The 27,798-nt window shown below is 38.0% G+C and overlaps 1 protein-coding gene across 1 annotated transcript in view; it reads left to right on the forward strand.

Moving 5' to 3' along the window:
• The window catches only part of LOC124593708 (ubiquitin carboxyl-terminal hydrolase 7), a 211,545-nt gene that overhangs the window by 79,135 nt on the left and 104,612 nt on the right, over positions 1-27,798 (forward strand). Inside the window, exon 10 of the mRNA XM_047132015.1 lies at positions 12,817-13,009. Coding sequence (XP_046987971.1) covers positions 12,817-13,009 — 193 coding nt within the window. The remainder of the gene's footprint in view (positions 1-12,816; positions 13,010-27,798) is intronic.

The following is a 27,798-nucleotide window of genomic DNA, read 5'->3' on the forward strand; positions in this document are numbered from 1 at the left end:
TAATATTGCCCTCAAGTATGTCGCCCTTGTATAGACTCTCTATATACTCCTTCCACCTTACTGCTTTCCCTTCATTGCTTAGAACTGGTTTTCCATCTGAGCTCTTGATATTCATACAAGTGGTTCTCTTTTCTCCAAAGGTCTCTCTCTTAATTTTTCTGTAGGTGGTATCTATCTTACCCCTGGTGATATATGCCTCTACATCCTTGCATTTGTCCTCTAGCCATCCCTGCTTAGCCATTTTGCACTTCGTGTTGATCTCATTTTTGAGACGTTTGTATTCTTTCTTGCTTGCTTCATTTACTGCGTTTTTATTTTTTCTCTCTTCATCAGTTAAATTCAGTATTTCTTCAGTTACCCAAGGATTTCTACTAGCCCTTGCCTTTTTACCTACTTGATCCTCTGCTGCCTTCACTATTTCACCTCTCAAAGCTACCCATTCTTCATCTACTATATTTCTTTCCCACATTCTTGTCAATCGCTCCCTAATGCTCTCCCTGAAACTCTCAACAACCTCTGGTTCTGTCAGTTTATACAGGTCCCATCTTCTTAAATTCCTACCTTTTTGCAGTTTCTTCAGTTTTAACTACACTTCATAATTAATAGATTGTGGTCGGAGTCCACATCTGTCCCTGGAAATGTCTTACAATTTAAAACCTGGTTCTTAAATCTCTGTCTTACCATCATATAATCTGTCTGAAACCTTCCATTGTCTCCAGGCCTCTTCCATGTATACAACCTTCTTTCATGAATGTTAAACCATGTGTTAGCTAGGATTAAGTTATGCTCTGTGGATAATTCAACCAGGCGGCTTCTTCTTTCTTTCCTTACCCCCATTCCATATTCATCTTCTACTTTTCCCTTTCTGTCTTTTCCTACTATCTAATCCCTGATGACTATTAAATTTTCGTCTCCTTTCACTGTCTGAATAATTTCTTTTATTTCATCATACATTTTTTCAATCTCGTCGTCATCTGTGGAGCTAGTAGGCGTATAAACTACTACTGTGGTAGGTCTGGGCTTTGTGTCTATCTTGGCTACAATAATGCTTTCACTATGCTGTTCGCAGTAGCTTACCTGTGCTCCTACTTTTTTATTCATTATTAAACCTACTCCTGCATTACCTCTATTTGATGTTGTATTTATAGCCCTGTTTTCACCTGACCAGATGTGTTGTTCCTCCTGCAACTGAACTTCACTAAATCCCACCATATCTAATCTATCCATTTCCCTTTTTAAATTTTCTAACCTATGTAACTGATTAAGGAATCTGACATTCCACGTTCGTTTCTCCTGATAACGACATCCTGAGTAGTCCCCGCCCAAAGATCTGAATGGGGGACTATTTTTACCTCCGGAATATTTTACCAAAGAGGTTGCCATCATCATTTAACTGTACAGTAAAGCTGCATGCCCCAGGGAAAAATCACGGCTGGAGTTTCCCCTTGCTTTCAGCAGTTTGCAGTACCAGCACAGCAGGGCCATTTTGGTTAATGTTACAAGGCCAGATCAGTCAATCATTCAGATTGTTGCCTGCACCTACTGAAAAGGCTGCTGCCCCTCTTCAGGAATCACATGTTTGTCTGACCTCTCAACAGATACCCCTCCATCTACATCTACATCTACATTGATACTCCGCAAGCCACCCAACGGTGTGTGGCGGAGGGCACTTTACGTGCCACTGTCATTACCTCCCTTTCCTGTTCCAGTCGCGTATGGTTCGCGGGAAGAACAACTGTCTGAAAGCCTCCGTGCGCGCTCTAATCTCTCTAATTTTACATTCGTGATCTCCTCGGGAAGTATAAGTAGGGGGAAGCAATATATTCGATACCTCATCCAGAAACGCACCCTCTCGAAACCTGGCGAGCAAGCTACACCGCGATGCAGAGCGCCTCTCTTGCAGAGTCTGCCACTTGAGTTTATTAAACATCTCCGTAACGCTATCACGGTTACCAAATAACCCAGTGACGAAACGCGCCGCTCTTCTTTGGATCTTCTCTATCTCCTCCGTCAACCCGACCTGGTACGGATCCCACACTGATGAGCAATACTCAAGTATAGGTCGAACGAGTGTTTTGTAAGCCACCTCCTTTGTTGATGGACTACATTTTCTAAGCACTCTCCCAATGAATCTCAACCTGGTACCCGCCTTACCAACAATTAGTTTTATATGATCATTCCACTTCAAATCGTTCCGTACGCATACTCCCAGATATTTTACAGAAGTAACTGCTACCAGTGTTTGTTCCGCTATCATATAATCATACAATAAAGGATCCTTCTTTCTATGTATTCGCAATACATTACATTTGTCTATGTTAAGGGTCAGTTGCCACTCCCTGCACCAAGTGCCTATCCGCTGCAGATCTTCCTGTATTTCGCTACAATTTTCTAATGCAGCAACTTCTCTGTATACTACAGCATCATCCGCGAAAAGCCGCATGGAACTTCCGACACTATCTACTAAGTCATTTATATATATTGTGAAAAGCAATGGTCCCATAACACTCCCCTGTGGCATGCCAGAGGTTACTTTAACGTCTGTAGACGTCTCTCCATTGATAACAACATGCTGTGTTCTGTTTGCTAAAAACTCTTCAATCCAGCCACACAGCTGGTCTGATATTCCGTAGGCTCTTACTTTGTTTATCAGGCGACAGTGCGGAACTGTATCGAACGCCTTCCGGAAGTCAAGAAAAATAGCATCTACCTGGGAGCCTGTATCTAATATTTTCTGGGTCTCATGAACAAATAAGGCGAGTTGGGTCTCACACGATCGCTGTTTCCGGAATCCATGTTGATTCCTACATAGTAGATTCTGGGTTTCCAGAAATGACATGATACGCGAGCAAAAAACATGTTCTAAAATTCTACAAGAGATCGACGTAAGAGATATAGGTCTATAGTTTTGCGCATCTGCTCGACGACCCTTCTTGAAGACTGGGACTATCTGTGCTCTTTTCCAATCATTTGGAACCCTCCGTTCCTCTAGAGACTTGCGGTACACGGCTGTTAGAAGGGGGGCAAGTTCTTTCGCGTACTCTGTGTAGAATCGAATTGGTATCCCGTCAGGTCCAGTGGACTTTCCTCTATTGAGTGATTCCAGTTGCTTTTCTATTCCTTGGACACTTATTTCGATGTCAGCCATTTTTTCGTTTGTGCGAGGATTTAGAGAAGGAACTGCAGTGCGGTCTTCCTCTGTGAAACAGCTTTGGAAAAAGGTGTTTAGTATTTCAGCTTTACGCGTGTCATCCTCTGTTTCAATGCCATCATCATCCCGTAGTGTCTGGATATGCTGTTTCGAGCCACTTACTGATTTAACGTACGACCAGAACTTCCTAGGATTTTCTGTCAAGTCGGTACATAGAATTTTACTTTCAAATTCAATGAACGCTTCACGCATAGCCCTCCTTACGCTAACTTTGACATCGTTTAGCTTCTGTTTGTCTGAGAGGTTTTGGCTGCGTTTAAACTTTGAGTGGAGCTCTCTTTGCTTTCGCAGTAGTTTCCTAACATTTTGTTGTACCACGGTGGGTTTTTCCCGTCCCTCACAGTTTTACTCGGCACGTACCTGTCTAAAACGCATTTTACGATTGCCTTGAACTTTTTCCATAAACACTCAACATTGTCAGTGTCGGAACAGAAATTTTCGTTTTGATCTGTTAGGTAGTCTAAAATCTGCCTTCTATTACTCTTGCTAAACAGATAAACCTTCCTCCCTTTTTTTATATTCCTATTAACTTCCATATTCAGGGATGCTGCAACGGCCTTATGATCACCGATTCCCTGTTCTGTACATACAGATTCGAAAAGTTCGGGTCTGTTTGTTATCAGTAGGTCCAATATGTTATCTCCACGAGTCGGTTCTCTGTTTAATTGCTCGAGGTAATTTTCGGATAGTGCACTCAGTATAATCTCACTCGATGCTCTGTCCCTACCACCCGTCCTAAACATCTGAGTGTCCCAGTCTATATCTGGTAAATTGAAATCTCCACCTGAGACTATAACATGCTGAGAAAATTTATGTGAAATGTATTCCAAATTTTCTCTCAGTTGTTCTGCCACTAATGCTGCTGAGTCGGGAGGTCGGTAAAAGGAGCCAATTATTAACCTAGTTCGGTTGTTTAGTGTAACCTCCACCCATAATAATTCACAGGAACTATCCACTTCTACTTCACTACAGGATAAACTACTACTAACAGCGATGAACACTCCACCACCGGTTGCATGCAATCTATCCTTTCTAAACACCGTCTGTACCTTTGTAAAAATTTCGGCAGAATTTATCTCTGGCTTAAGCCAGCTTTCTGTACCTATAACGATTTCAGCTTCGGTGCTTTCTATCAGCGCTTGAAGTTCCGGTACTTACCAACGCAGCTTCGACAGTTGACAATTACAATACCGATTGCTGCTTGGTCCCCGCATGTCCTGACTTTGCCCCGCACCCGTTGAGGCTGTTGCCCTTTCTGTACTTGCCCAAGGCCATCTAACCTAAAAAACCGCCCAGCCCACGCCACACAACCCCTGCTACCCGTGTAGCCGCTTGTTGCGTGTAGTGGACTCCTGACCTATCCAGCGGAACCCGAAACCCCACCACCCTATGGCGCAAGTCGAGGAATCTGCAGCCCACACGGTCGCAGAACCGTCTCAGCCTCTGATTCAGACCCTCCACTCGGCTCTGTACCAAAGGTCCGCAGTCAGTCCTGTCGACGATGCTGCAGATGGTGAGCTCTGCTTTCATCCCGCTAGCGAGACTGGCAGTCTTCACCAAATCAGATAGCCGCCGGTTGTATCTACGGTACGGCCATCTGTATCGCTGAGGCAAGGTCCATGGTTCATCAGGAGTTTGACAACCTAGGCGTTAGTAAAAATTCTACAAAAAATAGAAGAGCTGAGTGAAGATAAATGAGATTTGATATTGCTACAATCCAATATTAGCTTTACACAAGATCAAGAAAGTGCTACTATATGTGGACATCACAGATTCTATTACTCAGCAGTTTTTGAAAGTCATCAAAGAACTTGTGATCCTTTCAAAAAACACAGACAAACTTAAAAAATCTTTGTCAGTTTGCTTGACTTTGTGTAAAACATTAAGTGGTAAAAGAACCTATGTGAAACCAAGCCAAAAACTGTGCACAAAATGTTGTGAGATTTGTGAACAGAAAACTAACATCATGATAGAAACGAAAGTGATGTAAATGACCTGAGGTGGCATTTCGTGACACGGTACAAAAAAGCCAAAGTATTGAGGATGCAAGTAAAACTTTACACAATTTGGGTTTCTCTCCCTTAAAACTTCGCTCCATTTTAAATCACAGCAAGGCTTCATATGGCAAAAATAAGCTAGAAAAAGTGAAGCACATTTTGGAAAGAATAGTGTGTTGGGCATGAGGTTGCAGTGGTGAAGATTCTGACTGTAGAGAAGAAAAATTTGATGATGAAATTGTTAAGAAAGCCAAAGAAATTGGATGCCATGATATTACTGATAGGAAAAGTGGCTAGTGTAATGGTACCTGAAAAAATTCAAATTTAAATTGAGCTCCACGCTCTTCTTCAAAAGAAAACATAATGTCAGAATTTAATGTTAGTGAGTGTGTGGTTTGACAAGCAAGGAAACTGAAAACAAAAATGAGTATTTTATCAATTCCTAGACAAAAAAGATGGAAAGTTATTCCTGCTGAACTGGTAAAGATTGTCACTGATTTCTACCAAAATGATGAATGTACTCGAACAATATCGGGAGCAAAAAACAAAGTTAGAATTCAGAAGAATGTGTATATGCAAGAAAGACTCATACTTTGCAACTTAAGAGAACTGAACTCTTGTTTTAAATTGGCGAATCCAAACATGAACATTGGTCTTTCTAAATTTTGTTCAGTAGGACAGAAGTGGTGTATTTTAGCTGGTGCTTCTGGCACCCATTCAGTGTGTGTGTGTGTGTGTGTGTGTGTGTGTGTGTGTTTGTTTTATCCACCAAAACGTAAAACTGCTTTTGGATGTGGAACACGAGTTCAGCCAGTGGATGAACACAGAACATTGGGCAGAATTGGTAAAGCAGTCTGCAGCTGTTGGTGAACATGTAGACTTGTTGGTAACAAGATTACAGCCATTTAAATCACAGTCATTTATATCTAAGTGTGAGTCAAAATCATTGAAAAAATTTAAAGAAAATCTAATACCAGAAAAAGGAATTCTGTTAGTGGACTTGGCTGAAAACTACAGTTTTGTAATTCAGAATGAAATTGAGTTACCGCTGGACGAGAAGCAGCTGTACAAGCCATCCCATGTGATAAAAAACCACTGCTTTGTAAGTGATGGTATGGAACATGATGAAGGGTTTGTAAATGCTGTCCAGAAAGAAATGGTTAAGTGGCTGGCAGAACACTATCCACAAGTGAAGAAAGTGCTTTATTTCACTGATAAATGTGCTGCTGAATATAAAAATAGAAAAAGCTTTAAAATTTTGTGAACACAAAAATATTTTTGTATTGATGCTGAACACTCCTATTTTTTTTACTAGCCACATTAAATCTGTGTGAGATAGTTTAGGAGGAAGTATAAAACGTTTATTGAGAAGAGCTAGTCTTTTACTAGTGGATGATGCACAAATAAGATCTGTTGTTTATGATTTCTGCAAATCTAACATTGACAAATGTTTTTTTCACTGTTTAGAAAAGTAGATGTAGATTTCCTCCACAAGAACCTCAAGAAGAGATTTTTGACAATCTGCACAATACCTGGTACCAGGAATTTTCATCATTACAAACCACTTTCTTGTGATTCTTCAGAGATTAAGAGAGTAACTCCTTCTGGAAAGCCTTCCTAGATTTTTTCATTCATTGAAAATGCCCCACAATGGATACACACTCGTCCTCTACAAAATTCTTTTGTAAGTGGTACTTTGCCTTCGTCAGAAATATCTGTAATGGAGAAAAAGTGGTTCAGCGTCTCTTCCTCCACCCATCAGGACCAGCAGTGTCCACCATTTGACCTGAGAAGGAAGACTCTTGTTTTGTGCCTTTGGAAAACATCTTACATGCTATTGGTGTACCTAAATCATCATCATTAGGCAGAATGTACTACTTTAATGAAAAAGATATGAGGTTAACAGTATATAATTTGTCACAGTTGATTAAAAACAAAGATGCTCTTAAGAAGTTTCATTTATAGTTTTAGGGATCCTCACTGCTGAACATGTACATTTTAAATTAACATTAGTGTGGCTAGAACAGTGGTTGTTTATAGATGCTAATTTGACACCATAAGTAAAGTTAGCCCATGTAATGAAAATGTTTCAATTAAATTTATTACTTTTGGCTCTGTATTTTCATGAGGCAGCCTTACTATAGGTTGGCAGTTTACATAATCTGATTTGAATGATCTTCTGAACAGTTATTTGATAGATGATAAATGAACATCCAATACCTATAAAAATTCACGGTGGTGCTTCTTTCCGATAAAAATTAATCTTGTATAAACTGTCTAGACCACAACAGCTTAAGCTGATTTTCTGTATTCCCGTAAGTCAAGAATAGTTATTCATTTTTCCCAATAAAGATACATCTCTTCTGTGGCATCTGGGGAAATATGACAGTGATGTGTTGAAAATAAGATTCTGCCTGCTGCAGCATTTATGTTCGTAAAAAATTTCCAATTTTTTTCGCCCTCAAAACCACATGAAGTATATGGAGAAATTTTGCATTGACTATCCCCGTGCAAAAAGTAACAAGTAGAAAAAGTTTTGTGAAAATTTGAAGCAGTGGGTGTCAGGTATGGATGGCCTTACGTAGTTGGTGTTTCTCCTTCCCCCCCCCCCCCCCCCAATCACAACACAAAATATTGTGATTTCATATTTATGTGTGTGTCCATTCATAGAAAAACCATTAATAATTTTGTTTTATTATAATCTGTACTGTCTTGGGAATTATTTAAGACCAATTAAAAGTTCCCACCTGGATGGAGAAATGTGGTATAAGCATTTTGTAATGTCTATACTTTTTCCGGAAACTGGAAAGTGACACACATTAAATTTTTTTCTGTTGTTCTTTGTAACTTTACTGCTTAACTAATTACATGTCTGTTAAGTATGTGCTTCTGTTAACTTGTGAAGAAAATTTCCAAATCGGAAGCTTCATAAACACCTGAGTTATGGGCATTTGTGTAGATAAGTGCAATTTTGTGTTGAAATTCTTGCAGAGCCCAGTTATCAGAATATCACTACATTTAAAATGTAATATTAAAAAAAAGTTTTAGTCTGAGAGCAAAAAGATTTTGCCCAAGTTCATATGTTATAGGTACAAGCAAATGTGGAAAGTTTCATGAAAATCTGAGATGACAGGTGACATGACCTGCATGATTTGACATGGAATGACCCAATCCTTATTTTATTCTAGGAGATACATCAAAAAGCTATATTCAGATTTCTCTTGTATTGCTGCATTTTATCCTGAAAAAGCAAAATGTAAATTCTTTGTTTCTAGACGCTCCAAAAAATTTAACATGTTGACAGTTGACGAAGTATGTATCTGATATAAAATTATGAGATAGAATTACAGGCCAGTAATTATATTCAGGAGGTGTAATTTTAGCAGTGTCGACACACATAAAAATATACAACACTATCTACCTTACAGAATTAATAGTTTGTTCCCAGAAGGGGGGGGGGGGGGGTGGAAACTGTGGTGGTTGGGTTATTCCATAAAGTTCTACAATTTTACAGTATTTTTGGTCAGAGCTCACATCCTCATGATTAGGGCATTAGTAAATACTCACACCATAGTTCTGCTTGTATTTACTGCAACTTAGACTGTGAGAGAAATCTACTTTCTGAAGTGACTAGTGATTACCGACGTTGGGACACTATAGGCTTACCATAGTTTTAAATAGTGGATTCTTCATATACAAAAAGTGCAAGATTACCATAAACATAAAAACTATGTACTATAATATAATTATGGAATACAGTCTTTGCAAAGACAACAGTTAGTCACGGCATCATATTGTAAATTTCTAGATTGTGATTATAATATTTCCGATGACACAATGAGACAGAGGGATGCTATGTAGCTCTTAAATGCGTTTGGGTGGGGAAGGGCGGGGGGGGGGGGGGGGGGGGGGCACCGTAAAACTTCAATTTTGAGGAAACTGACATATAAAAGGCTGAAATTTATGTTACCTTTGTATGGCAAAGTAGATAATTATTTTGTAATTTGTGTTGCTGAAAGATAAGTGTAAATTTGTTGTTAACATGGCATCAGGTGTAGTGAGTGGGCCTGACAAAATACCCAGTGAGCGGGATATTTATAAATGGGCATTTGCCCAAATAGTGCTTTTAAAGTTTTTACTGCTAGAATGTATAATTACCATTTAAAATAATGGATGAAACAAAACTCCAGATATTAAAAGCTAGTAAATCTTTACGCTTAAGTCTACGTAGGTCATTCATTGCTTTATTACCAAGAATGAAAGGAAAGAAGAGGGAAATTTTTTTTTGCTATAAGTCCAACTTTCTGTACCAAGGGAGGGTTCCAAACAGGTGTGTAGTGATAAGCCAGTAAAAAAAAAAGTTAAATTATTGCTTTGTAATGTAACACACTTTATAATCATGTCAAATCTCAGAATATTGTTGACGAATGATTATTGATAGCAAAATTATTACTCAATACGTTTAACAGCTGGCATGTTTCGCTTCAATGTATTCACAAATATTAAAATGTTTTCAGTGAAAAAAATGCTTGATTGGCAGGTGTAATAATTGAGACAGAATGTAATTTCCTATTTTGTTCCATTTTTCTGTTGTGTACTACCCCAAGAACTGATCTCAGTAAAGATGTAAAAAGTTATGTTTACAGTCAAATTTATTTCTCATAATAACTCTAACTCTCAAGCAGCTTTTTCAGCTTGATTACCCAACCAGTAAAGAAGCAGTGTTTGCAAAACACCTGTTCCAGTACAAAATATCAGCTTAATTTTTTTTATAAGCGGCCCTTATCAATGAATCATTAAAATGCATAAATGTGAGGGCGTTTATGAATTTTGGGCATTTGCCTAGACTTTTATCCTGGGCATTTGCCCCAAGTTATAAATGCCCAGGAATTTTACATCACTAATCAAGTGTAAAAAATTTTTTGTTTATTTATAGACACAATCACATGTTTATGAAACAGTCATAACCGGTTTTGGCCATACAATGACCATCTTCAGATGCTGAAACAATACAAAAGAAAATTTATATTAAAACCTAAAAAATAAGTGTTATATTTACCCACGCTTATTAGTAATCAAACTGAATTTATGCGAAGTACATATAGTTCATACCTAAAGGTGGCATACACTGAACACAGGTTAATGCATTGTCAAACTAGCTATAAATAGAAAACACCGGTCTTGTATAGATATAAAAAATTGTTAGATTTTGTTCACCGTCTTTGCGCTAGATGCGCGCGTCCTCTATAAGATAGTCATAATTTTTCAAAAGTCTAAAATATACAAATTTCTATTAATATTTAGGTCAAATGTATTTAAAATTTAAGATTAGAGAATAGATTGTTAATTCAGTAAAATAACATTTCAGAACAAGGAGAAAACATTGCTATAGATGAAAATAGTAGTAGCACTTGTAGAGTCTATTTCTGACACCTTATGGTGCTGTATTTCTGGCTATTGCCCGTGTCGTCCCTGTCGTACCAATGGACAATGGCATAAATAGGCAATAGCCAGAAATACAGCACCATCGGACGTCAGAAATACACCCTCCAAGTGCTACAATTATTTTCATCTATAGCAATGTTTTCTCCTTGTTCCGAAATGTTATTATACAGATTTAACAATCTGTTCTGTAATCTTAAATTTTATATACATTTGACCTAAATATTAATAGAAATTTGTATATTTTAGACTTTTGAAAAATTATGACTATCTTATAGAGGATGCACGCATCTAGCGCAAAGACGATGAACAAAATCTAACAAATTTTTATATCTATATAAGACTGATGTTTTATATTTTTTAGCTAGTTTGACAACGCATTAACCTGTGTTTAGTGTATGCCGCCTTTAGGTATGAACGATATGCATTTTGCATAAATTCAGTTTGTTTTTGTGGTCTTCAGTCCAGAGACTGGTTTGAAGCAGCTCTCCATGCTACTCTATCCTGTGCAAGCTTCTTCATCTCCCAGTACCTACATCCTTCTGAATCTGTTTTGTGTATTCATCTCTTGGTCTCCCTCTATGATTTTTACCCTCCAATACTAAATTGGTGATCCCTTGATGCCTCAGAATATGCTCTACCAACCTATCCCTTCTTCTAGTAAAGTTGTGCCACAAATTTCTCTTCTCTCCAATTCTATTCAATACCTCCTTGTTAGTTATAGATTACTAATAAGTGTGGTTATGTATTGCATATATTTTTTAGGTTTTAATATAAATTTTCTTTTGTATTGTTTTAGCATCTGAAGATGGTCATTGTATGGCCAAAACTGGTTATGACTGTGTCATAAACGTGTGATTGTGTCTATAAATAAACAAAAACTTTTTACAAGAGAATCAATCACGCACTCCATAGACAAAATGTCATTTTTTCCACTAATCAAGTTTGTTGCTGAAACACACTCACTTCAGTTATAGGGTTACTTTCTGTGACGCGAGACAAAGTGGGCAGCTATAGTAGTAAAGCTCCTGTCAGTTACTTGACAGCTTAATTTGTAGATGGGTTTAGTGCACAGTAACTGATAATAAAAGTTGGTAGTTTTCATCTTCCATAATAAATCGATTTAAGACTCACGGTAACAAATTCTGAGATAAAGAAAGTAACCAGAAAAGAGGAAAATGAACACCACACCTGAAGGTGATTGATATTTGACTTGTGGCACACAGACAAATGTAGCACAGATGTGTAACTAGCTTTCAAGCTATCACACTTTTCCTAATGTGCCATCCCTCAGCTTGGAACCTAACTAAATCTCATTGCTGCTATTTATATCTGTGACACATCAAACGCCTGCATATCCATGCTTGGCTTTAATCACTTTTGCTTAACTTTTCTAAAATACCTTTGCTATATTAATAGGAAGATGTTTGGAAAAAAATGTGTGTTAATTAAACACAAATCATTGAATTTTGAAAATATAATGTAATTGGATAGTTAAAAAATCTACTCACCAAGTGGCGGCGTAAGAGTACACGTATAAAGGTACTTAAGTTTGCAAGTTTTTAGCCGGCCGAAGTGGCCGTGCGGTTAAAGGCGCTGCAGTCTGGAACCGCAAGACCGCTACGGTCGCAGGTTCGAATCCTGCCTCGGGCATGGATGTTTGTGATGTCCTTAGGTTAGTTAGGTTTAACTAGTTCTAAGTTCTAGGGGACTAATGACCTCAGCAGTTGAGTCCCGTAGTGCTCAGAGGCCATTTTTTTGCAAGTTTTCAGAGCCAGTGGCTCCTTCTCCGGCAGAAGGGTTGAAAGAGAATGATGAAAGGCGAAGGACAAGGATTAAAGTTGGGGAAGATTGTCCAGAACCATAGTCAGGGAAAATTTACCTCACCCCTCTTCCTTCCTCTTCAGCCCTTCTGCTGGGAGGAGGACCCACTGACTCTGGAAGTTTGTTAACATAAACGCCTTTATATGTGTATTCTTCTGTTGCCACTTGGTGAGTAGATCTATCAAATTGCACTACATATTTAGTAAAGTACTTGTTAAAATGGTAGTGTTACTGATGATCGTAACAAAGTCTTAAAACCTTTGTGATAATAGGAAATGTAATTTTTGAATATATAATGTACTGTGTTAGCAGATTTTAATGTTTTTGGTATCAATATTTCAGTTGACGAATCATTTCGTGACTACATAACAACAGAAGTATTGGATGGTGACAACAAGTATGATGCTGGTGAGCATGGTTTACAGGATGCTGAGAAAGGAGTGATATTCTCAGCATTCCCTCCAGTTCTGCATTTACATCTTATGAGGTTCCAGTATGATCCCATAACTGATTGTTCAGTTAAATTTAATGACAGGTACTAGCTTTTTAATTTCACTTGAGGGTAGCAATCACAGTAGTTCTGAAAGTAGAAACCACAGTTTGCCAATAGGATTTTACACATCATATGCAGTATTTGGAAAAAAAAAAAAATTGTATTTTGTGTCTTCAGTCTTGTACACTATGAATGAAAATCTTTTGATCACAACTATGTTGTAATTGTGGTTGAGCAGGTTGCAAGATTTGGAAAGCTTTTTTAGATTTATATGCAAAGCGATATATAAGGCAGTGACTAGGGAGTAGTTTAAAAAATGACAGGTCTGTCTGTTGCTTAACACATCGACTGCCACGTACTTAGTGACGGATGTTTCACTGCCAGGCCCGGCAGACAGCATTAGGCGTGAGGGTCTGCTGTGGCCGCAGGAGGCCAGACGACTTGACTGTCAACGTGGTACAGATCTTGAAATATTTGTCAAGTGCTGTATTTTTTTATTTTTAATAATAGTAAATTGTTTTTAAAGTGTTGATAATGTTCTAATTTTCTGTTATTTTTATCCTAATCTTCAATCTGCAAGTTTGAAGTCACAATAATTGGATGTATAACCAAATGTATCAGAGTACTGTAAAATTCCAGGAATAATATAATAGTGATACTAAGGCAAGAGCATCATTTCTGGTGATAAAAATGGACATTTAAAATAGCTGTGATTTGGAACTAAATTTGATATTAAATCAGGAAAATATTTGCCTAGATTACTTAGTGGTATGTCAGAAATTGGCTTTGGACATCTTTTTAGTGTGTTGATATAATTCGAGTTTGAATTATCATATTAAAAATCATTAGTCACATCCTTGGAAATGTGCATTGGAATCCCAGACCTGATTATGCCCAACAAGATAATGGTAACTAACAAACACAATGCAAGCATCAGTATGTACAGTAAGCATGTAGCAATGCTTTATTCTTCTACTGAAAAGCATACAGATATCTCATTCTTTAACAATGAACTAAGATTGAAATACTTTAGGATCTTTGGCATATTTTACAATTACTGCAAACTTTATAAATAATTTTCTCCTGGTTTCTGCCATTTGTGCCTTGAAAATGACAGGGTGTGCACCTGTCAAAATATTGGCTCTTATCAAGACATACTCGGCCACATTCCTGTATAAATTCTACCAGCTTGGGGTTGGGGTAGAGTACAGAAGAATGGAAAACTGGTAGTCTGAATTGGGGAAGGCAGAACATGAATGGACATTTTAGTTTGTAGACAAACACTTTATATTATGTACATATTTACAAAGTAGTGAATGGCCTTTGTGGTCATGATGCAAACTAAATTGCCTGATTTCTATGGAAAATACAATGCGTAATGAACGGGCAACAGAGAGTTTCAGGGCAGCCTTATGGAAAGCCGAGTTAAATGATTTGTACAATGCCACATGTTTCAATTCTGAATTTAATATATTCGTAGGAGGATTGCTGTGACTCTTTAATAGCTGCTTTCTCAAGAAAAGAATGATGCCCAGCCTTAATAAGAAAAAAAAATAGCTATTAACAACTAGAGGAAACGGAGTATTAATACAAAGAAGAGAAAATTACATGAAATGGAAATTGTTAGGACAAACATAGGAGGAGGATTTATTTCATGTTAAAGAAAATACTGTGCTGTGTTAAGGAAATTGTGAAGAAAAGTCTGTGTAACATTCGAAATGAAGAATTCATTGAGTAAAATTGAATGTCTAAGAGCAATAGTTATAAGAAACCAGGAAATCATTTAAAGTGTGAAAGGATTTAATAATTTTATATAAAAGTCATCATTATCACAAGGTTTATTACCACACAGGCTGAAATATGCTATTGTCAGACTGCTTCACAAGAAAGCAGTCTCACTGCTTATCAGTTCCTACTAGGGTAGTGGTAAAAATTATGTAAGCAAAAATATAACAACTTCTCAGAAAATAAGGTACTTAATCAGTTTCAATTTGGAATTCAGGTGGTCCTTCCTACAGAATGCACAATTATTCAATTCATGAATCAGATTATGTAGAATTTAAATGAAAATTACTGCCAACTGAGGTTTTATGTGAATTGTTAAATGCATTTGATTATGTAGTTCTCCTAGATAACCTCAAATAATGTGATATCAATGGTTTTGCTGATAACTGGTATTCCTCCTATCTAACTAAAAGAATGCAGAGAATCACATGGAGAAACTCAGTTAATGTACACAATGAAACAGTGTCTTTAGAATGACTACTAGTCACTAAATTTGTACCACTGTGATAGATTGTGTGTCCACCCATATTTTTGTTGTATACAAATGATCTGCCGTGTTACATCCAAGAAACAGAAATAGTTTTTTCTGGTCATGCAGTTATTGTAATTAGCAACAGGAAAAATTCATTTCAGTTCATGGTTGATTACAATGTTGTTTTCTGATAGCTTATTTTTCAAATGCCTTATGTTCTTTGTTTTTGTCTTATTTCATTGTTTTTCAGTGTTATATTGAAGAATTACATCTACACTCTGGAAGTCATCTCATGGTGTGTTGCAATGGGTACATCATGTACGACTTGTCACCTTTCCTTGTTCCATTGGCAAATGGTGCACAAGAACAACATGCGAGAGGGACTGTCTCTAATCTTGCCGTTATGGTCTTTCCACAAAATAGACATAGGAGCAGCAAATTATTGATTGACTCATCCAGAAATATACATTTTTGTAATTTTAATGATCAACCTCATTGTTGACGCATAACATCTGTTTTGTAATGTCTGCCACGAAGCTTTAGTGGGTACTGAACTAACTGGTGACAAGACACACTGGTCCTCTTTGGGTCTTTTCTGTTTCATGTATTAATCTTGTCTCATAAGGGTCCCAGCCTGATTTACAATAGTGTCAGTCAGATGAGTATTCTGTAAACTACCTCCTTTGTGGGTAGAGTGCACTTCCTGAGGATTCTTCAGAGTCTGTCTGGTATCTGCCTTTTGTACAGTTATTTTTATGTGGTTGTTTCACGTTAAACTGCTCAGTATCCATACTCTCATGTATTTAAAATATGTAACTGAGTTCAGTGATTGTTTTGCAGTTGTCTAGTCATACAATAATCCATCTTTCTGCTTATTCATGCACAGTTCATCACATTTCTTGATGTTGGGGATCAACTGCTGACCCCTACACGAAATATCGATCCACAGCAGGTCATCCTGCATTTTCTTACTATGTTCCACTGGACTTTTCTACACACAGCGGCATTATCTGTGACCAGCCTCATGCAGCGTCCAATGTTACCTGCTGCAGTCGAGGTTCATTAGAATGTGCAGTATGCTGACTGTGGCTGCTTTGCACACCTACATCAACCAACTGCGTAATGTGATTTTTAAAGTGTCTGTGTGGCAATACTTCAGTGCTGTTGCAGTTACACACTATGTGATTAAAAGTATCCGGACACCCCCAAAAACATAAGTTTTTCATATTAAGTGCATTGTGCTGCCACCTACTGCCAGGTACTCTATATCAGCAACATCAGTAGTCATTGGACATCGTGAGAGAGTAGAATGGGGTGCTCCACGGAACTCAAGGTCTTCAATGGGTTGTCACTTGTCATAAATCTGTACGCAAGATTTCCACGCTCCTAAACATCCCTAGGTCCACTGTTTCCAATGTGATAGTGAAGTGGAAATGTGAAGGGGCACATACAGCACAAAAGCATACAGGCCGACCTCTTCTGTTGACTGGCAGGGACCGCCAACAGTTGAAGAGGGTCGTAATAGATAATAGGCAGACCTCTATCCAGACCATCACACAGGAATTCCAAACTGCATCAGGATCCACTGCAGGTACTATGACAGTTACGCAGGAGGTGAGAAAAATTGGATTTCATGGTTGAGCGGCTGCTCATAAGCCACACATCACGCCGGTTAATCTCAAACGACACCTCGCTTTTTGTAAGGAGTGTAAACATTAGACTGAACAGTGGAGTGATGAATCATGATGCACAATGTGGCAGTCTGATGGCAGGGTGTGGGTATGGTGAATGCCCGGTGAGCGTCATCTGCCAGTATGTGTAGTGCCAACAGTAAAACTTGGAGGTAGAGGTGTTATGGTGTGGTCGTGTTTTTCATGGATGGGGCTTGCAGCCCATTTTGTTTTGCGTGGCACTATCACAGCACAGGCCTACATTTAAGCACCTTCTTGCTTCCCACTGTTGAAGAGCAATTCGGGGATGGTGATTGCATCTTTCAACACGATCGAGCACTTGTTCATATTCATGGCCTGTGGCGGAGTGGTTACACAACAACAACATCCCTGTAATGGACTGGCCTGTGCAGAGGCCTGACCTAAATCCTATAGAACACCTTTGGGATGTTTTGGAGCACCAACTTCGTGCCAGGCTTCACCGACTGACATCGATACCTCTCCTCAGTGCAGCACTCCATGAAGGATGGGCTGCTATTCTCCAGGAAACCTTCCAGCATCTGATTGAACATATGCTTGCAAGAGTGGAAGCTGTCATCGGGGCTAAGGGTGGACCAACACTGTGTTGAATTCCAGCATTACTGATGGAGGGCAGCACAAACTTGTAAGTCATTTTCAGCCAGTGTCCGGATACTTTTGATCACATAGTGTATCTGTGACTACTGTTTTGCCTGTAGCCATTCGTGCTGTGCAGTTGAGAGCTGACAACAGTGCTACCAGCTGCCAGGGGTCATCCATCAGTCATTTATGTCGATTGTGGATGGTAATGGTCTTGTAACACCTTTTTTGTGGTACAACCAAAGTTAATTTTATGTCTGAAGATTTTTCTGCATAGAAAGTTATATGCTGTCTTCTATTTGCAAGGAATTCTTCAGTCTAATTAACATACTTCGTATAAATGTCATATTATGTGTAAATGTTTTTTGTGTTAACTGACAGTGTGGACAATATCAAACACCATCCAGAAGTGGAGGAACACTGCATTTACCCATGCATTGGTATCTAGTGCCTTCTGGGTTTCATAAACAAATAGTGCAACCTGGGTTTCATATTACCTTTGTAGAATCCAGGGTGATTTCCTACAGAGGATAGTTTTGGTATCTAAAAAGATAATAATATTGTGAAAGGATTAAAGGTTTTCCAAATTCTACAACAGGCTGATTTCAGTATTATAGGCCTATAGTTTTGTGTGCTTTTTTTGATGGCCATTACTGACTCAGTATTTTTTTCAATCATTTGGAACTTTTCTTTCCACACTCCTAGGTGGCTGTTTGAAGAGGTGCAATTTCCTGTCACTTACTCTTCATAGCATTGTGTATGTATCTTCCAGGCTTGTTGCCTTTCCTCTGTTACGTGATCTTAGTCGATTTGTACCTCTACAGGTACTTTTACAATATCTTATCATTTTGGCATTTGTGCAATGATTGAAAGTAGGAATCTCAGTGTGATATTCCTCGATGAAACAATGTTGTAAACAGGAATATAATATTTCAGTCATCTATCATCCCTTGTTTTGAAGCCATTAAATCTTTGAGTGTCTGGACAGATAGCTTTGATCTGATTGCTGATTTATTATCAGACCAAAACTTCTTCGAATTTTCTGCCAGATTATTGCTAGAATTTTACTTATAAAACCATTGAATGCTTCACACATGTTAAAAATGACATGTTGTAACATGTGATGCTGCTGTATAATATATTTTTAATTGTGTGGCCAATTTTGGTCATAGGCCATTTTCCAGTACATGTTGTTCAGCATTATGGATAAGGACAATTTTTATGGAAAGTGATGTTTGAAAAGCGTAGTAAAATACAAGCAGAACTTAAAATGTTTTGTTAATAGCAGGTGTTACATAGATCATTAAACAAATTTTGAAACATTATTTATAAATATTATGGTTTTGAAATTTGTTATAGGACACACACACACACACACACACACACACACACACACACACAGTGCTTTCTTTCTAAAAAAAAGTTTGAGGGTACTCCGACATGGGATATAATGCAGCGAAAATTGGCTATAACTGAAGCATGGGATACCACCCGTTTGCTTTTAGCCATGACATCTTCAACATGTCGAACTACAAAAAAAAATGGTATTGGACTCATAAGTTGACTTTAAAGCTCAAATGATTGAGGCGATACAGAGAAATACACAAACATACAAGAGAAAGTGGTATCGAACACTTCAGTTTACATCACCTCAAATGAAGCATGCAATTTGAGCTTACGCATATCCGTTTAGCACTACCATCACCCACTATTAGTGGGCGAAGGCACTACATGCTTGTCAAACTGGCTGCCAGCAATTCAGTTGTCGAGAACAGTTGCCGCATCTTTGAATTCCTTGAAACAGTCAATAACATCGATTTTCCCACCAAAAACTGCTCTGGTATCATTCGTATTGCAATTACCAACACAAAAAAATGAAATAAAAAATTTATGTCTGTGAAATAAATCTTTGGCACTCTTCCAAGTTCTCAACATTGTAAAAAAAATTACTTTGTCGACGAAAAAGTTTAGGGGTACGCATCCCCCAGCGTTCCCTCAGAAAAACAGTGCTGCATGTATATGTAACACCTGCTATTAACAAAATTTTGTAAGTATTGCTTGTATTCTACTATAATTTGCAAAACATCATTCTTGCATGAAAATTGTCCGGTATCCAAACATTGTACAACAGTTGCTGGAAAATTATTGACCAAAATCAGTTGTACAATTAAAATAAGTTTTACAGCAGCTTCGTGTATTTTAATATGTGATTTGAATGTAATAGAGGGAAACATTCTACGTGTGAAAAATATGTCTAAAAACAAAGATGATGTGACTTACCAAACGAAAGTGCTGGCAGGTCGATAGACACGCAAACAAACACAAACACATACACAAAATTCAAGCTTTCGCAACCAACGCTTGCTTCATCAGGAAAGAGGGACTCTCGTTTGGTAAGTCACATCATCTTTGTTTTTAGATATATTAATATGTGATTTGTAAGATTTAAAAATTTTCTTCAGTTCATAACAGCTTTGGTACAGTAACCATTATGTATGAGATGAATGTTTGACATTGACTGGTTAGATAACCAGAAATCTGTTTCTTCTTGCACTTAATAAGCAGCTTTTTTTACACTCCTATTGGCACCTGTAGGATTAAAGAAGTTCAAGCCTATTTGTAACCAGGAGGTCTAATATGTTACCTTCACAAATTGGTTCTTTGATTAATTGTTCAAGGTGATTTTTGAATGTGTGCTTAGAACAATTTCACACAATTCACTAGCTCTGCTATCCACTATAATCAGGCGAAAAGTGGTAAATTGAAATTACATAACATTTGTTGGAAACAGATGCTCATTCATTTCCATTATTAAAAATTGTTTTAAACCTATTAACTCTAATAAATTAATAAAAGAATAACTCCACTTTTGAAATATTTTCAAAAGAAATCATTCTTATAACTTCGAAGTTCATTTCTGAGACATTATGCTCTGAACTGTGGACACTTCATTATAGTGTGAAAACAGCTGTTCGGAGTTTATATTTGAGTGTTGAAAACAAACTGCCATCAACTCAGTGTGCACATTTCTTGTTGGTATTGAAAGTTATTTTCCGGCTATATTTGGAACTGATTTGTCTCTTCAGAATATCGGCCCTGCTAAGACTAGCCATTCCATGTAAATTTAAGGCTCTACCATAGTATCAGAGTGCATTGTCATCATCATCATCATCATCATCATCATCATCATCATCATCTTAGGGGCATAACACAGACTTGCATTGATCTTTGACCATCAGTGTTATTTGCCTAGTTTAAAGGTACAACCTAGTGGTGTTCGGTTTTACCTTCTCATCTGCTTGAAGTAACTGTTTCTTCATGTTTTCAAAAACCTGCTGGTTTCATCACCGAAATATTCCTTTTCTCATAATACTGACGCCATGTTCAAACTCTTAACTTGGAATAGAGCTAAAAAAGAAAGTATCAGCTGGTGTCAAATTTCCTGATGCTATTGGACAAGAAGTTGTAACAAAAGTCACACATTTTGAAGAGAGATTTAATTTAGTGCAGCAGAAAACAACCTGTTTTTGTAGTAAGCTAAACCCACCAAATATGCCACTTCAGCTTCACAAACGAACAAATCAACAAGGCACTTGCTCAGTGTGTGTGTGTGTGTGTGTGTGTGTGTGTGTGTGTGTGTGTGTGTCAGTCACTATAATTTTTACTGTTTTGTGAATGACATTTGCAAAGACTGTGATCTGTAGAGTAGCCGGAGTTGTAGGTTAGATTGGAAGGTTATCGGGTGGTAAATCCAATGAATGTGATTCCATAAGCTAACATACTACTCATGCAGTGTTGTTTAAATTCTTCAATCTATCATATTTGGCTAGTGATTTTCGCATGATAAAATCAACTCTGTTCTGAGATTGGTTGATAGAAGCAAACTGACCATGCACTGTGGGTTTATGTACATTAACATGTGTGCTACAAAAATATACAGTTTAATTGATACACTGAATTAAAGATATGTTCAAAGTGCATTATTTTTGTCATGATTTATCATACCAAAGGCAAATATGACATCAGTGAATGAAACAGTTACCAGGTTAGCATTTGTTGGCCATAATTTACTTTTGTCTGATGTCGCATCTAGGATGAGTTATTTACAAGGGGAAATGAATTAGCCTAGTCAACAGAAACTGAAAAAGGTCAAATAGGGAAAAATTCATATAGTCACATGTTCTTGTACAGTGGTAGACAGGAGATATGGGAAGAACACACTAAAAATCCTGATTGGTGGAGTGTGAATGAGTAGGTGTGGGTGCTTTTAAGGTTTTTTAAATATTTTCCTTGTTGTTGTGGTCTTCAGTCCAGAGACTGATTTGATGCAGCTCTCCATGCTACTCTAGCCTGTGCAAGCTTCATTATCTCCCAGTACCTACTGCAACCTACATCAGTCTGAATCTGCTTAGTGTATTCATCTCTTGGTCTCCCTCTACGATTTTTACCCTCCACGCTGCCCTCCAATACTAAATTGGTGATCCCTTGATGCCTCGGAACATGTCCTACCAACCGGTCCCTTCTTCTGGTCAAGTTGTGCCACAAACTTCTCTTCTCCCCAGTTCTCTTCAATACTTTCTCATTAGCTATGTGGTCTACCCATCAAATCTTCAGCATTCTTCTGTAGCACCACATTTCGAAAGCTTCTATTCTCTTCTTGTTTAAACTATTTGTTGTCCATGTTTCACTCCCATACATGGATACACCCCATATAAATACATTCAGAAACGACTTCCTGACACTTAAATCTGTACTCGATGTTAACAAATTTCTCTTCTTCAGAAACGCTTTCCTTGCCATTGCCAGTCTACATTTTATATACTCTCTACTTCAACCATCATCAGTTATTTTGCTCCCCAAATAGCAAAACTCATTTACTACTTTAAGTGTCTCATTTCCTAATCTAATTCCCACATCATCACCCGATTTAATTCGACTACATTCCGTTATCCTTGTTTTGCTTTCATTGATGTTCATCTTATATCCTCCTTTCAAGACAGTGTCCACCCCTTTCAGCTGCTCTTCCACGTCCTTTGCTGTCTCTGACAGAATTAGCATGTCATCGGTGAACCTCAGTTTTTATTTCTTCTCCATGGATTTTAATACCTGCTCTGAAATTTCCCCCCCCCCCCCCCCCCCTCCCCTTTACTGCTTGCTCAATAGAGATTGAATAACATCTACGATAGGCTACAACCCTGTCTCACTCCCTTCCCAACCACTGCTTCCCCTTCATGCCCCTAGACTCTCATAACTGCCATCTGGTTTCTGTATCAAATTGTAGATAGCCTTTCGCTCCCTGTATTTGACCCCTGCCATCTTCAGAATTTGAAATACAATATTCCAGACAACATTTTCAAAAGCTTTCTCTAAGTCAACAAATGCTAGAAACGAAGGTTTGCCCTTCCTTAATCGTATGGTTAGTATTGCCTCACATGTTCCAACATTTCTAAGGAATCCAAACTGATCTTCCCCGAGGTTAGCTTCTACCAGTTTTTCCATACATCTGTAAAGAATTCTTATTAGTATTTTGCAGCCGTGACTTATTAAACTCATAGTTCGGTAATTTTCACATCTGTCAACACCTGCTTTCTTTGGGATTGGAATTATTATATTCTCCTTGACGTCTGAGGGTATTTCGCCTGTCTCATACATCTTGCTCACCAGATGGTAGAATTTTGTCAGGACTGGCTCTCCCAAGGCTGTCATTAGTTCTAATGGAATGTTGTCTACCCCCGGGGCCTTGTTCCGACTCAGGTCTTTCAGTGCTGTGTCAAACTCTTCACGCAGTATCATATCTCAAATTTCATCTTCATCTACATCCTCTCCATTTCCATAATACTGTCCTCAAGTACATCGCTCTTGTATAGACCCTCTATATACTCCTTCCACCTTTCTGCTTTCCCTTCTTTGCGTAGAACTGGTTTTCCATCTGAGCTCTTGATATTCATACAAGTGGTTCTCTTTTCTCCAAATGTATCTATAATTTTCCTGTAGGCAGTATCTATCTTACCCCTAATGGTATATGCTCTACATCCTTAACAATTATCCTCTAGCCATCCCTGCTTAGCCATTTTGCACTTCGTGTTGATCCCATTTTTGAGACGTTTGTATTCCTTATTGCCTGCTTCATTTACTGTATTTTTATACTTTCCCCTTTCATCAGCTAAATTCAATATTTCTTCAGTTACCCAAGGATATCTACTAGCCCTCGTCTTTTTACCTACTTGATCCTCTGCTGCCTTCACTACTTCATCCCTTAAACCTACCCATTCTTCTTCTACTGTATTTCTTTCCCCCATTCTTGTCAATCGTTCCCTAATGCTCTCCCTGAAACTCTCAACAACCTCTGGTTCTGTCAGTTTATCCAGGTCCCATCTTCTTAAATTCCTGCCTTGTTGCAGTTTCTTCAGTTTTAACTACACTTCATAACCAATAGATTCTGGTCAGTCCACATCTGCCCCTGGAAATGTCTTACAATTTAAAACCTGGTTCCTAAACCTCTGTCTTACCATTGTATAATTTATCTGAAACCTTCCAGTGTCTCAAGGATTCTTCCATGTATACAACCTTCTTTCATGATTCTTAAACCATGTGTTAGCTATGATTAAGTTATGCTCTGCGCAGAATTCAACCAGGCGGCTTCCTCTTTCTTTCCTTACCCCCATTCCATATTCAACTACTACGTTTCCTTCTCTTCCTTTTCCTACTATCGAATTCCAGTCACCCATGACCATTAAATTTTCAGCTCTCTTCATTATCAGAATAATTTCTTTTATCTCATCATACATTTCATCAATCTCTTCGTCATCTGCGGAGCTAGTTGGCATATAAACTTGTACTACTGTGATAGGCGTGGGCTTCGTATCTATCTTGGCCACTATAAGGCGTTTACTATGCTGTTTGTAGTAGCTTACCCACATCCCTATTTTTTTTTTATTCATTATTAAGCCTACTCCTGCATTACCCCTATTTGATTTTGTATTTATAACCCTGTATTCACCCGACCAGAACTAGTGTTCCTCCTGCCACCACCGAACTTCACTAATTCCCACTATATCTAACTTTAACCTATCCATTTCCCTTTTTAAATTGCTAACCTATCTGCCCGATTGAGGGATCTGTCATTCCTTGCTCCGATCCGTAGAACGTGAGTTTCCTTTCTCCTGATAATTTTCCTTGAACTACTCAAAAACCACAGGCTGTTTCATAGTACAAAATTGAACTACATTAAGTTTTCTTCTAAAAAAGACCATGTTAATTTTTTGTCTATGGCTGATAGTTTCTGCCGTGCAGGCGATGGAAAATCGAAGTTTATTAAAAATATTGTTTTAGGTGGTGTAAAAATACTGATTACTGTTAAATGCAGTGGCTTAAGAACAAATATTAATATTTTTGTGAAAGCTCCTGTAGTAGCTTCTTGTGACACAGTGGCATAACGAGAGTGGGGGACTTCAAGTTTTTCCCCCCAAACCTGCTACACTCTGAGAACACAGTTTATCCCTTAATATAGTTCACTGCACTTAGATGTGATACACACATTTAATATTTGTTGTTAAGCCACTTCATTTAAGAATCAACATTAATTCCTCCACCTACCGCTGAACAAAAATTTGTGGCTATATGAATTTCCCCCCCTATTTTCTTTTCCTGATGGGACTAAATGGTCATTTTAAGATTACATGTGAACCTCAGATTTCTGGAAAGGTCATGATCCACGTTCAGTATTAAATATCTATCAGTTCACAATATTAGTTAACTACTTCCTGATATTTGTGACCTTTTTCAAGGGAATGGAGGAAACGCATAATTTTGCATCATTACATAAAAAACTGCCAGTTTCGCGTTAAATTATTAAAAACTTTTTCTTTTCTGTATTCCAATAATGGCCTACACACACACACACACACACACACACACACACACACCATTCCCGCCAACCACTCTGGCGCATCTCGACACTCACTCTCGCAACAAGCCACAATCGATTGTTCGACCTGTGCCGAGTGCAAAGTTATAGTAAGGGCCTACGGACCCATTACAACTCTCCCACAGATTAAACGAACCTGCGACTATTCATGCTGCTCTGCTATGTATATGTTCGGTATCACTTGTTAGTCCTATCCAGTATGGGTCCCACACACTTCAGCAATATTCTAGGATGGGTCGCAAAAGTGATTCATAAGCAATCTCTTTTGTAAACTGATTGCACTTCTTCAGTATTCTACTAAGAAACCAAAGTCTACCACCTGTTTTACCCTTGACGAACATGTTTGATCATTCCATTTTATACCCTTACAAAGTGTTACCCCAGGTATTTGGATGAGTTGACTGATCCCAACAGTGACTCATTGATATTGTAGTAATAGGATACAATGTTTTTTTTTCATTTTGTGAAGTGCAAAATTTTATGTTTCTGAACATTTAGAGCAAGTTGCCAATCTCTACACCATGTTGGAACCTTATCAAGATCTGACTGAATAGTTATACAGCTTCTTTCAGATAGTACTTCATTATAGATAACTGCATCACAATCAAAAAACTTGATTTTACTATTAATATTGTTTGCAAGGTCATTAACATACAACATGAACAACAAGAGTCCCAACACATTCCCCTGGGGCACACCCGGAGTTACTTCTACGTCTGACAATGATTCTCCATCCACGATAAAATGCTGTAGCCTCCCTACCAAAAAGCTCTCAGTCCATTTCACTTGATACCCCATATGATCGTACTTTTGACAATAAGCATAGGTGTGGTACTGAGTCAAATGCTTTTCGGAAGTCAAGAAACACTGCATCTACCTGGTTGGCAAGATCCAAAGCTTTCAGTATATCATGTGAGAAATTGTGAGTTGGGTTTTACATGATTATAATATTTTGAGAATCCGAGCTGGTTGTCATGGAGAAAGTCATTCTAAAAGAGATACATCATTATGTTCGAACTCAGAATATTTTTGAGATTCAACAACAAATCGATGTCAAGGGTATTGGATGGTACTTTTGCGGATCACTTCTACTACTCTTCTAATAGACGGGTGTGACATGCTTTTTTCCAAGAACTGGGCACATTTTCCGTTTAAGAGATCTATGATAGCTTATAGTTAGAAGGGAGGCTAGCTCAGCCGCAAATTCAGTATAGAATCTGTCAGGTATTTCATCTGGCTTAGAAGTGTTGTTCAGTTTTAATGGTTTCATCTGTTTCTCAACACCACTGACACTAATATTTATTTCGTTCATCTTTTCGATGGTTTGAGAATTAAATTGGGGCAATTCTCCCAGGTCTTCCTTTGTAAAAGAACATTTGAAAACAGAGTTAAGTGTTTCACCTTTTGCTTTGGTACCCTCAATTTCAGTTCCTGTCTCGTTAAGGACTGGACACTAAATTTGGTGCCGCTAACAGCCTTTACGTACAACCAGAATTTCTTTGTATTTTGTGGAATGTCATTTGGCAGTGTTATGCTATGGTAGTCATTGAGGGCATTGCTTTCATAACAGCCAAATGTGTTTCATTCAGCATCTCTCCATCCATAGCAGTATGCTTTGTTTTACACCTATAATGCAGTAATCTCTGTTTCTTTGGAAGTTTCTTTATAGTGACTGTATTCCATGGAGGTCCTGTCCCATTATGAACTGTTCTACATGCTCCTAAATTGTGGTCAAAGTTTAAACTTCCTCATTGAGATATAACATTGCTGATTTTTTTTAATCTAGTTTATTGACCATGTATACCTTTCTGCTTGTTTTATTGTCCTTTGTACTTTGGTAATGATTGTTGCCACAACTGAGTCTTGGTCATTGATACCAGTTTCAGTGTGGACATCCTCAAAGAGGTCAGGTCTGTCTGTTACCATTAGATCCAATATGATTCTATCATGGGTAGGGTTCCTAACTATGTGTTCAAGGTAGTTTTCAGAGAAGGCATTTAATAAAGTTTTGTAGGATTTCTTATCACACCCACCACTGACAAAACTGTATTTTTCACAATCGAAGTCTCCACCGATGACTACAGTATAATTGGAGAACTTATGTACAAATGAACTGAGATTTTCTCCGAAATTTTCAGTTACATCAGTAGATGAGCCATGGGTGACAGGAAAATCCAATTTCATTTTATTCCCATGCCTGATACTGAGTATTGGCCAAACAGTCTCACATGCAGCTTCAGTTCCTATGTTGGTGGATTTGAGTTTTTCGTCTGCTGAGACAAATACATTTCCCATTTGCCTATCCTTACAGTATACACTTAAATTTTTCCCCAAAAATCTCACTGCTATCAGTTTCAGG

This window comes from Schistocerca americana, chromosome 2 (assembly GCF_021461395.2).
Source record: "Schistocerca americana isolate TAMUIC-IGC-003095 chromosome 2, iqSchAmer2.1, whole genome shotgun sequence".
In the NCBI taxonomy this organism is placed as follows: domain Eukaryota; kingdom Metazoa; phylum Arthropoda; class Insecta; order Orthoptera; family Acrididae; genus Schistocerca; species Schistocerca americana.